The sequence below is a fragment of the Lycium barbarum genome, chromosome 9 (assembly GCF_019175385.1).
Source record: "Lycium barbarum isolate Lr01 chromosome 9, ASM1917538v2, whole genome shotgun sequence".
In the NCBI taxonomy this organism is placed as follows: Eukaryota; Viridiplantae; Streptophyta; class Magnoliopsida; order Solanales; family Solanaceae; genus Lycium; species Lycium barbarum.
This window is the reverse complement of record NC_083345.1, coordinates 121,575,652-121,587,291: the sequence shown is the minus strand read 5'-3', so window position 1 is coordinate 121,587,291 and position 11,640 is coordinate 121,575,652. Positions and strand designations below refer to the sequence as shown.

The following is an 11,640-nucleotide window of genomic DNA, read 5'->3' as shown; positions in this document are numbered from 1 at the left end:
ATATATATATATATATATATATGGAAGCTTCTATATGGGCTTGTTATGGGCTGGAGATACATTTTTTTGCGCGGATTCCCTTCTTTGTTTTTGCGCGGATTATCCTTTTGGGTGGTCTTTAATTTTTGTCATTCAAATTGGTAGGACTGGGAGGTTGTGAGCTCGAATTCTAGCTCAGTAAAAGAAAATAAAACTTACACAAATAACTATCTTTTAACAGGTTCTAACAAGTTATAGCTATAAGTTGAAGATTTACGGTTCGTAGCTGTTTTTTGTTGTATTTTAGTTGTATCTCGCGTTTTTTAAATGCAGTGAAATACAGCGAAATATAGCGTGGCTGTTGAATAAAAAAAAGGCTATATTTATGGCAATAAAAATATTTTTCAAATTATATGGTAATTTGTATTAATGGTTCCATGATTCGCGCAAACCTCAGGAGGTTCCATTACAGCTAATCTCTCTATCAAAATCACTCCATTCAAAAGTTTTTTGCTGGTTTTTTTTGTATTTGGTTGTATTTCGCGTTTTTGAAATACACGAAAATACAAAATTTGGCAGAGTAAAAATAGGTTGTATTTATGGAACATATTCTCTTCTTTCATTTTAAATGGTAAGTCAAATAAAATTAACCATGTATCACGCATAACGGCTGAAGTTCCATAACAATTCATGTTTCTCTCTCCAAATTACTCCATTCCAAACTTTTAGAAATACTTCCAAATACAGAAAAATATACACTGGAATACAATGAAATGTATTAGAAGCTGTTTCGTAAATTATAAATACATTGAAATATAGCGAAATATACTGAAATATACAGAAACGATACATTGAAATATAGCGAAATACACAGAAATATACTGAAACACCACAATCACAAACCCTACCGAACCACCACAACAACTGGAAAAACCCTCCTCCTTCCTCTGCCGCCTTTCTTCCGATCCACCATCCTGCTTTACTCCAAAAACCCTACCGAACCACCACAACAAACTGGAAAAAACCTCCTCCTTCCTCCGCCTCCTTTCTTCGATCCACCACTGTCCTCCTCCACTCCAAAAACCATACCGGACCACCACCAAAAACCATTAATACATGAAGCATATGGAGTTCAGATCTGAAGAACTAGAACCTTAAGGTTTTTTACGAGTTTGGAGATGGAGATGGTAGTAATAGTGGTGGTGGTAGTGGTGGCTCCGGTGAAACCCACTTCTCCCTCTTTTTCAGATCTGAGTGTATTCTCAGATTTAGGGTTTAGATTTAAGTGTGTTATTTTTAAAAGCGTAACTTTATTTCAAATATACACGATTTTTTACACTCGGACGTCCGATTTACGCGATTTTTTTTTTTTGCAACATATTCGAAATAAAGTTACGCATTAAAAAATAACACACTTAAGGAACACTTAGTATTTTTTTCCATAAAAAGATCGCAACATCTTATTTTAACAATCTTTTTTTTTTACAACACTTAGTGTTTTTTTTCCATACTTTGACCAATGATTAGTCGTGTGTCAAGACTTCGAAATGTCAATATTTTATATAGAACATGATATTTTTTTTCTGCGTACTATAATGTATGCTCAATACATCAAGAATACGTAAAAGTTTGGAGCGTCGTTTTAGGGGTTGAAAAGGTACCTGAAGTAAGTTTTGTTTAGAAACTTTAGGTTTAAGTATTTTATTTTTTAAGGTTTTGATTTAAGTGTGTTATTTTTTAATCAAGACATAACTTTATTTTGAATATAAATCTAATTCAATTAGATAAAAACTTATTTAAAAAAATACAGGGAGAAAAGCTAGTTGTAAAGTGGTCAAACTTTAGATGGTCATAACTTTGCGCTCGGATGTTCGTTTTACGTTTTTTTTTTTTTTTTGATCTTGCGTATTTTTTTTTGAGATCTATGCGGACAAACAGCCGCAAGGCGGTTTGGCTGAGCCAATTTAAAAAAAAAAAAAAAAAAACCTGTTATCCTATTCAATTTCAATTTTTCCCAAATTGGCGTAAATTTTTAGTTTTCTTTACTTATAATATGATGATACGCAATATATTTCAACGTAAAAATTCCGGGGCAATGTAGCTGTGAATGTCAATTTTACTTTTGTGGTTTCAATTTTTGAAAATAAAGCTGACTAATTTTCTCGATATATGAAGTTGACTAAAACAACCTTACAAAAATAGAACACTTAAACCTAAAGACTTCAGGCACCTTTTCAACTCCTAAAATGACGATCCGAACGTTGACGTATCCTTGATGTATTGAGCCTACATTATTGTACGCAGAAAAAAAAATATCAGGTTCTATATAAAATATTGACGTTTCGGAGTCTTGACACACAACTAATCGTTGGTCAAAGTATGAAAAAAACACTAAGTGTTGCAAAAAAAAAATTGACCAAATTTTTTTTTTTACCGGTTCTATAATGCAGTAAATTACTGTGTTATAGAAAAAAATTAATGGGGCCTATAACGTAGTATAAGGTACTTTTGTCACCTTTTTTTTTTTTGAGTATTTTGGTTCAACCCCACTTTTTTTCGGGTATTTTAGTTCTGGACTCCCAAGGTTGAAGTAAGATCTGCGTACACTCTACCCTTTTGGATCGCACTTATGGGATTACATTAGATATGTTGCTATTGTTGTATGTTGTTGCTGTTGGTAACATGAATAGCCGCTGGCGTAAAAATAACCGACAGCTATATATATATATATATCATGTATGTTGATTAGAGGTTGTTAATATTTTTGGTCAAACAATCAGCTAGAGCTGTCAATATGGGCTTGGCCCGCGAGGCTGGCCCAACCCAACTCTTTATTTAAGTAGGGTCGGGCTAAGATTTCTTTGGCCCATATAGAAGTAAGGCTCAAAAGCCCAGCCTCTCTTGGCCCGTCGGCCTCAAGGGTTGGGCTGAGGCCAGTCCTTGAGGCTAGAAAAGAATAATAAATTAATTAATTTAAAAAAATATAAATTAATTAATTTTAAAAAAAATATATAAGTAAATTAAATAAAAAGATAAAAAGTAATGAGAAAAAAGAATGTATTTATTACTAAGTAGTAATTAGAAACTGGAGTAATATTTTTTAGTCTTAGAATTTATATTATGTTTAATTTCTTTTGAATGTGATCTGAATTAGTGATTAAAAATAATAATTTATATTTGTTCTTTTGAATTTTTTCTTCTATGATAGAGATTTGCGCAAGAATGAGTGGTAGAAGATTCTATTTTGCAAAAGTTTCATGTTCAAATTGTACCAAAATTCACTTAGAAAATGTTATTTCGGAACGCGAAAAAATTTAAACGGCTGACCCGTCCTAGCCCGCGGCCCGCTTAGGATTAGGTTGGGCTGCCATTTTATCTGCCCTTCAATTAAAAAGGCAGCCCGTCCTAGCCCATTTAATTCTTTGGCCCGTTAGGGCTGGGCTGAGTTGAGCTGGGCCAGCCCATTTTGGCACCTCTACAGTTAGCTGTGTAACTTGGCTAATCCTGGCGATCTAACATGAATATTTTTTGGTTACACAGTATCTTCTATTAATGACTAAAAATATTTACAATACAAAACATTAGCAGTTCTGGATTAATTGCTTTCCTCAAAGAAAAACATTGTATCTCTAATCTGCTATCCTCAACTAAAAATAGAACGAAAAACACCTAAAAAAATAGGAATTAATTACACAAATCATTACAAAAGAAAATAAAACATAACCGTAACTGTGGAAAGGTATTCAGACTTTGCAATGCAGCCTGTCATTTAGCATTGGCTCGACCTCTAGTGTGTAAATGCATTACAATTTTCTTCAGCACCTGAGCAATTACTAGTGTACCATGTTGAAATCTGATCTTACACTGCATTTGATCTATAAAGAATTATCCCAACAAAAGTCATCTAGTAATACATTGGTGTTAAATTTCAACTTTTGGGGCAAAAGTTGTTTTGTGCAACGGGATCAAAAGTACCATAGCACCATAAATAATAATCTATCTGTGTAAATCTCCAATCGTATTGGTATTGAATTCTAACATCTGGCTTAAAGCTATTTCACACAACTTTTTCAAACGGGATTAAACTTAATAGTAACAGTAACACCATAAATAATAGTCCATTTGTGTATATCTTATAATTGAGTTTGGTACTGAATTTTAACTTTTGGCCCAAAATGCTCAATTCTTTGGAATGAGATCAAACTTGACTGTAACACCATAAATAATAGTCTGTTTCAATCTCCCGATTGGGTTCAGTATGAATTGGGGTAGGGATAATATCTAGAAAGAAAGAAAATTCAGTTTGACTTGAGTGTGTAAGAAATAAAAATAAATATATTCAAGAAAATTTGCACTTTACCATCTATAAATTTTTTGATTAGATAAAAATACATACTTTGTATTTGAAGAGGGAATGTGAAAAGAAAATAGGAAAAATTAAAGCAAAATGATATCTAATTTGCTCTAATTCGTCAGGACTTATGACACATCCATGCATGATTAAAGCTCCTAGTGTTCAGCTGGGATTATTTGTACTAAATTTTGGTGATTTACCATGAGTTGTGACAAGACAAATCTTTTGGTGATCCACCAAGTACTAATTTTAACTTTTGATGTGAAAGTTATTTTGCACTGTAATATCATAAATAATAGTCTATTTGTGTAAATCTTCCGATTTGGTTAAGTATTGAATTCGGACTTTTAGCGTGAAAATTATTTCACAACCTTTTTAAACGGGATCAAATATAAGTAGCACTGCATGATAGACAGTGTGAAACATCAACTATTTAAATTATTGAGATTGGTATGAGAATATTGAATATTAAATTTAGAATTGATTTTGCCTAGTTTGAATTAATTCTGAAGCAACAACGTATTGATGAAATTTAATTTCTGGTGATCCACAATAAATTGCGAAAAACTTATAAAGTTACGAGACAATTCATATTAAAGTTCTAGTGACTCACCGAAACTTGTGGCAAAACTATCCATAAGAAATTCTTAGTGATCAACCAGAATTTATAATTTATTCCACAATACAACATAATTTGTACTTGTAGTTATTCTTCAAGACTTATGACAAACCCATCCATTAGAGCTCCTAGTGATCCGCTAGAATTTATTGTACTAAATCTTGGAGATCTATTATGAGTTATAGCAAGACAAGTCTTTTGACAATCCGTCAGGTATTGAATTTTAAATTTTGGCGCGAAAGCTATCTCGCACAACTTTTTCAAATGAGATCAAACTTAACAATAACACCATAAATAATAGTCTATTTGCGTAAATCTCCTAATTGGGTTTGGTGTTGAATTCTAACTTCTGGCAAGAAAGCTATTTGACACAACTTTTTCAAACGGGATCAAACTTAAGAGTATCTACATAATAATAATAATAATAATAATAATAATAATAATAATAATAATAATAATAATAATAATAATAATAATAATAATAATAATAATAATCTATTTATATAAATCCCCCTATTGGATCTGGTATTAATTAGGGTAGAGGTAATATCTAGAAAGAAAAAAAAAAACAATTTGACTCAAGTGTGTGAAAAAATAAAAATAAACATATTCTCGACAATTTCCACTTTACCATCTATAAATTTTTTATTAGAAAAAACACATACTTTGCATTTGAAGAGGGAATGTGAAAATAAAATAGGAATAAAATAAAATAAAATGATATCTAATGTGGCATTGACGTGACACATAGTGTGAAACATTAACTATTTAAAAATATTGAGATTGGTATTAAAATGTTAGATATTAAATTTAGAGTTGATTTTGGTTAATTTGGATTAATTCTGAAGCAAAAACATATTGATGAAGTTATGGTGCGAATACTTTATAAAGTTATGACACATTTCGTACTAATAGGGCAAAACGATATCAATGCACAATCTAAACAATCTACTACTATTATTATCCATCATTTCTTCTCTGCTCATAAGCAAGAATCCAGCATCGCTTCACCATTAACAAAAAGTACCCATCACTGTGCAAAAATCATAGATGAAATTACAAGAATCTACAAATCACTAACACCAAGACATTTCACTACAGAGGTTGAAGCAGCAATTTCTGTAACCAAATATTTAATAAATTATGTCAATTAGATTTAATGAGAATTATAGGGGGATCAGCGGGAACTCACATTTAGAGACATAGTTTTTGTAGTTTCTGCTATTTTTATTTCATTTCTAGAGTCTAATACAACTTTTAAATGTGCAATTTCTGCTATGTTTGGTCTAGTTTTGGTTTAGTACAGTTTTTTGTGTTGCAGTTTTCTAGGATTTGATGAGACTTTCCTGGTATTTATGATTTAATCTTTTTTCAATTGTTACATCATACACAGAAAAAATTAACAACAATAAATAACTTTGACTTATATCATTGTTATTGTCAAATCTCATTTCTAGTTTTGGTGCCAACAATTAACCAATACAAATTCCTCCAAATAAACAGAACAAGTGTTCTGTATTCTAAACTTTACACGGACCAAACAAGATTTGATTTTCCAACTATGTAAAAGTCTTTCAGTAATCCATAAAACTTCAAATAATTATAGTGTGAGAAAAGTATTAGAATGGGAAAAAACTACATTAGACCATACATTTTTGATAGCACACTAATGGTTCAAAAGTTGAGCTTCCATAAAACAGTAAAGACTTACAATTTCTTCAAACCAGAACACATATGGGAGAGTTGTATCAAAAACAAAAACAAAAAAAGAGGAGGGTTTTTTTTTTTTTTTTTTTTTTTGAGGCCGGGGGGTGGGGGGATCGGAAGCATAAAGTGTTCACGCAGCCGGGGAAGGCTCGCATCCCAAATGGGGTGTGCTATAGGCAACCTACCCTGTCGACTGGTGACCTATATGTCAACATGGAGATAATTGTATTACAATAGAAATGAGAAAAATTTCTTCACTCTGTTTAAGTCTTAAAGAAACAGTATTTACATGTTTGCAGTGTTCAACATTGTGTGGTAAATGCAGTATCCTAGCAAACTGCCATATCCTTACAGTTTGGAGAAACTTTTTATACATGCATATACACAGAAGTCGTGAAACCGGATTGCTTTGATAGATTCTGAAGGTATCCGACACCTCTCACTGATGCGAATCCAAGATCAAGAACTAGCGGGTTCAGAATGAGTACGTGCTAAATGTTTTTTTACATATGCATACATAGTTCAATCCAGAAAGCAATGGGTTCAGTTGAACCCACAGAACCTGCTCTAGATCCACCTCTTCCTTTCAGTTCCAAAAAAAAAGGCAATTTCGAGAAAAGAAAGCTCTCCTTTTCTTTGGCCGCTGCGATTGAACCTCATTCGTAGCTACAAAATCAGCCATGTACTCTACAACAACCTGATGGCAAGAAAAAGAAGAAGATGAAACAAGTCCAATTTGTTAATTTTCATGTAAAAATAAATTTTATATATTCAGATATTGAGAAGACAAATAGTCTTAACTATTTAGTAGTTAGATCTTAATAAAACTTTAGATTCAGACTTCTAAAATCTTAATGTACAACTTAATATTCAGGTTCAGCCATGTTAATCTAAACGAAAACAAATGAGGCCAAAGCATATGATTACCTGAGCTCCTAGCTTTATCATTTGCCTCGGTGGTACTTCTAGTGGAGTCTCGTCAGCTCGAAAAGTTTTCAACTTTGACAAGAACCTGAAGGAGTCGGGCAGCGTTCTTATTTGACTGTTGGTAATATCAAGCTCTTCAAGATTCTCCAAGTTCCCGATTGATCTTGGTAAAGTTCTCAAGTCCGCAAAATTGTTCGCAAGATTAAGCTTTTCCAAGCTAACAGCGAAACAAAACGCTTCGGGTACGTTCTCAACTTCATTGAAGCTAACATCAAGTTCCCTGAGGCGAGAAAGATTCCCCATCGTCGTTGGTAATCCTTTAATTCTGTTAATGTGCAGCGTAAGAATCTCCAAGCCTTTGAGCATTCCCACTGCCTCGGGAAGAGCTTTAAGCCGATTAAAATCCAATCTCAACTCTACAAGGGAAGAGCAGAATCCGATCGTGTAAGGAAGTTCTTCGAGCTGATTCATTTCAACATTTAGTCTCTTCAAGGAGGTCAAGTTCCCAACGCAATCAGGAAAATGAGTGAACCGGTTCGAACCCAAATCAAGATTCATCAGATTTACTAAGTTCCCAAAAGAAGCTGGGAGCGATTTCAACCTGTTCGCGTGAAGGTCGAGATCAGTCAAATTGAGCAGCTCACCAAATGAATCAGGAAGGTTTATAATTTGGTTTGAGTGAAGATCGAGCTTCGTTAAGGATTCAAGGCTACCAATGGTAGTTGGAAGAGCCATAATTTGGTTATCAGCAAAGTTTAGCCCAGTGACATTTACCAACTTCCCAAGTGACAATGGAAGCCATTCAATCTTGTCCATTAACTTGTTATGAAGATCAAGAACTGTTGCTCTAGTTTTGGCAGCATTTTCAATCAGGGCAGCCACTTTCATTAAACTGTACTTCTCTTTGTGCTTGATCTCTGGAGGCAATCATACAACAATTAAGACATAGTATGAATGACAAGCCTATCATTTTTTTATCAAGTAAATATATTATTAATGAAATGGCCAAAATCGACCGTATACAAGTGGTATACCAAAAAAAAAAAAGTAGAGAACCTACAAAAGATGACCAGCCTATCCACTCCAAGTCAACCTTGGACCGCATACCAGTGACGAGCCAGGATTTTACTAGTGGATTCAAAATATTAAGAAGTACACAATCAAAGAAGGAAAGAGGATTCAACATATAGTATATACAACAACTGCACCTTAGTTTCAGACAACATATATAGTATATATACATAAAAAGTGATTGACCTATTTGCACATTGTTATCTTCGGGCTAAGGGGTATCAAAACTGACCTATAGCTGGAAGTCCAGTAGATTAGCCCACATACATAGCAAGCTAGCGCCATCACTAAAAAGGAAAAAGAATTAATCATGCAAACTAGGATTCAAGTTCCAAGAGAGACCAAAAAGAAAAACTCTAAGTGATGTTTATCCATCAATCTAAACCTTGGCGTACATGTGTTGGTGAGCTGTAGCAGGTCCCTAGAGGCAGAGGGCGAAATCAGGAATTTCGCCAAGTCCGTCCAAGATTTACCTATTAACATAACTTTTTTTTTGCGCGGATTGCCCTTCTTTTGGGGTGGGCTCTAAATTTTGCCCCTCAAATTGGTGGTCTTTAAGTTTTACCCTTCGATTGAAAAGGTAGCCGAAAATATTGAGGTTCTGGGTTCGAACCCCCGCTCAGGTATAAAAATAAAAATAATTTCGCAAGGCAAGGCTTTGAGAAAAGTCTGTCTTAGGTGACATCAGTTTCCTTAAGGCATAACTAAAGTTATGCCGGATCCGGCATATGTTGCCTTAAGGCATACGCATAACTAAAAATTTGCCTTATAAGGCAACCTATGCTGGATCCGACATAATTTTAGTTATGTGTATGCCTTAAGGCAACATATGCAGGATCCGGCATAACTTTAGTTATGCCTTTAGACAACCTATGCTGTCTCTGGCAGAGGTTGCCTTAAGGCATAAAACTCTGCCCTATAAATTGCCTTAAGGCATAAAATTTATGTCGGATCCTAAAGTTATGCCTTAAGGCGCTTATGCCGGATCCGGCATAACTTTCTCCAAGCCTTGCCTTGCAATTTTTTTTTTTATGCCGGAGCGAGGTTTGAACCTAGAACCTCAGGGTTTCTACGCGAAGGGCAAAAATGAAAGACCAGCAATTTGAGGGCCAAAAATTAAAGACCGCCCCGAATGAGGGGCATTCCTGCGAATTGCCCTTAACATAATGACACCCGGCCCTTATTGCAGCCCACTCTACTGAATCAGCTGCTTTATTTTTGGTACCTACAATTATATACCTATATAAAAAAGTAATTTTTGACCTACATAAGCAATATAATTTTCTATATACACCATATAATTTTTCGAAGAAGAAGAGATCAACTCTATATTTGACAAGAAGTAATTGGATATACATGGTTTTTTCTGTTCATAACCATATAGCAGTACCCAAGAATAATAGACAACAAATGTGTAGGTTTTGGATATTAAATATAAATATACATATTATATACACAAATTATACATATATGATATAACATACATAAATACACCTATATTATACATGATTAGTGTATAGGTATATTTTAGCTAGCGCCTGTAATTAATTTAGGCCGGCTTGCCCAAAATGAAAAAAGCAAATATCCAAACCTGATGAGGAAACAGAAGTCTTTAAAGTCTCATCACTGATCACATCTTTTCTTCCAGTTTCAGCAACTTGGTCCTCAAAAGAATTGATTTTTTCCACTTTGGTCCCCTCAGAAATCAATTCTGTAGCTTTTTGAATTAAGCCATCAAAATTCTGATAAATCTTGTCAAGTTCAATTAACTGAACAGCTTCTTTTTTCTTTTCTTGACTTTGAAAAGATACCATAGCCTTTCTAACTTGTTGTAGTAAAGAGTATAACTCTGTTGGAACATTATTTTCTGGTGGCAATTCATTGGAAATTTCATCAAGTTCTATTTGTTCTTCAGTTTCTACTGATTTGATTACAGAAATTGCTGCTTCAAGTTGTAAAATGGAAGGTCTTGGTGGTAGTGATTTGTAAATTCTTGTAATTTCATCTATGATTTTTGCACAAGCAGGTGAAGTCATGGTTTGTTGCTTGTGAGTAAAGAAGAAATGATAGGAAATTAATATAGTACTTAGCTTGTTTGGATTGTGCGTTGATATTTATTGTGTTGAAATGTAATGAATGTCAGGACTTAGGAGTAGTTAAAATTTATTGAATTATTTAAGGGAAAAAAACATTATCAGCCGGCCCGATGATACAGTTTACTTGGTTAGGGTCATTTGCACGACTGTCCCTCAAAGGCACTCGTCTTTAATTTTTGCCTCTCAACAACAACCACCCAGTGAAATCTCACGATGTGGGGTCTGGGGAGGGTAGAGTGTACGCAGACCTTACTCCTATCAAGGTAGGACGACTGTTTCCGAAAGACCCTCGGCTCAATAGAAAGCATAAAAAAAGGTCAGATAAGGTCAAGAAATTCAAAGCGATATGAAAATGAAAATAACGAAAGCAGCTAAGCCTTGATGAAGCAATTTGAAAAGGGCAGTAGCTATCACAGATAAAATAAGATAATCAAAGTACAAGGAATAACAGATAGTAGCAGAAATCAAAGCACAAGAACTTATATCCCGATAATGCGACTACTAATATGAAAGGATAAACGATACTATCGACACTAGCCTTCTACCCTGATTTGAGTCCTCTATACCCTTCTATCTAAGGTCATGTCCTCGGTAAGCTGTAATTGTGTCATGTCCTGTCTAATCACCTCTCCCCAATACTTCTTCGGCTTACCCCTACCTCTTCTGAAACCATCTATGGCCATCCTCCCACACCTCCGCACTGGGGCATCTGTGTCTCTTCACATGCCCAAACCATCTTAGTCTCACTTCCCGCATCATGTCTTCCACCAAGGCCATTCCCACCTTATCCCGGATAGACTCATTCCTAATCCTGTCACTCCTGATGTGCCCACACATCCATCTCAACATTCTCATCTCGGCAACTTTCATCTTTTGAAGGTGAGAGA

General features: G+C 34.4%; 1 protein-coding gene across 1 annotated transcript; it reads right to left on the bottom strand.

The window, feature by feature from the left end:
* Positions 1-6,899: 6,899 nt before the first annotated feature.
* On the bottom strand, positions 6,900-10,792 carry LOC132609739 (plant intracellular Ras-group-related LRR protein 5-like). The gene is made up of 3 exons (XM_060323878.1): positions 10,249-10,792; positions 7,587-8,503; positions 6,900-7,356 (listed from the first exon to the last, which is right to left on the bottom strand). Exons 1-3 carry the CDS (start codon positions 10,691-10,693, stop codon positions 7,246-7,248), a joined length of 1,473 nt encoding a protein of 490 aa, XP_060179861.1. The 5' UTR covers positions 10,694-10,792; the 3' UTR covers positions 6,900-7,245.
* Between the last annotated feature and the right edge of the window lie 848 nt (positions 10,793-11,640).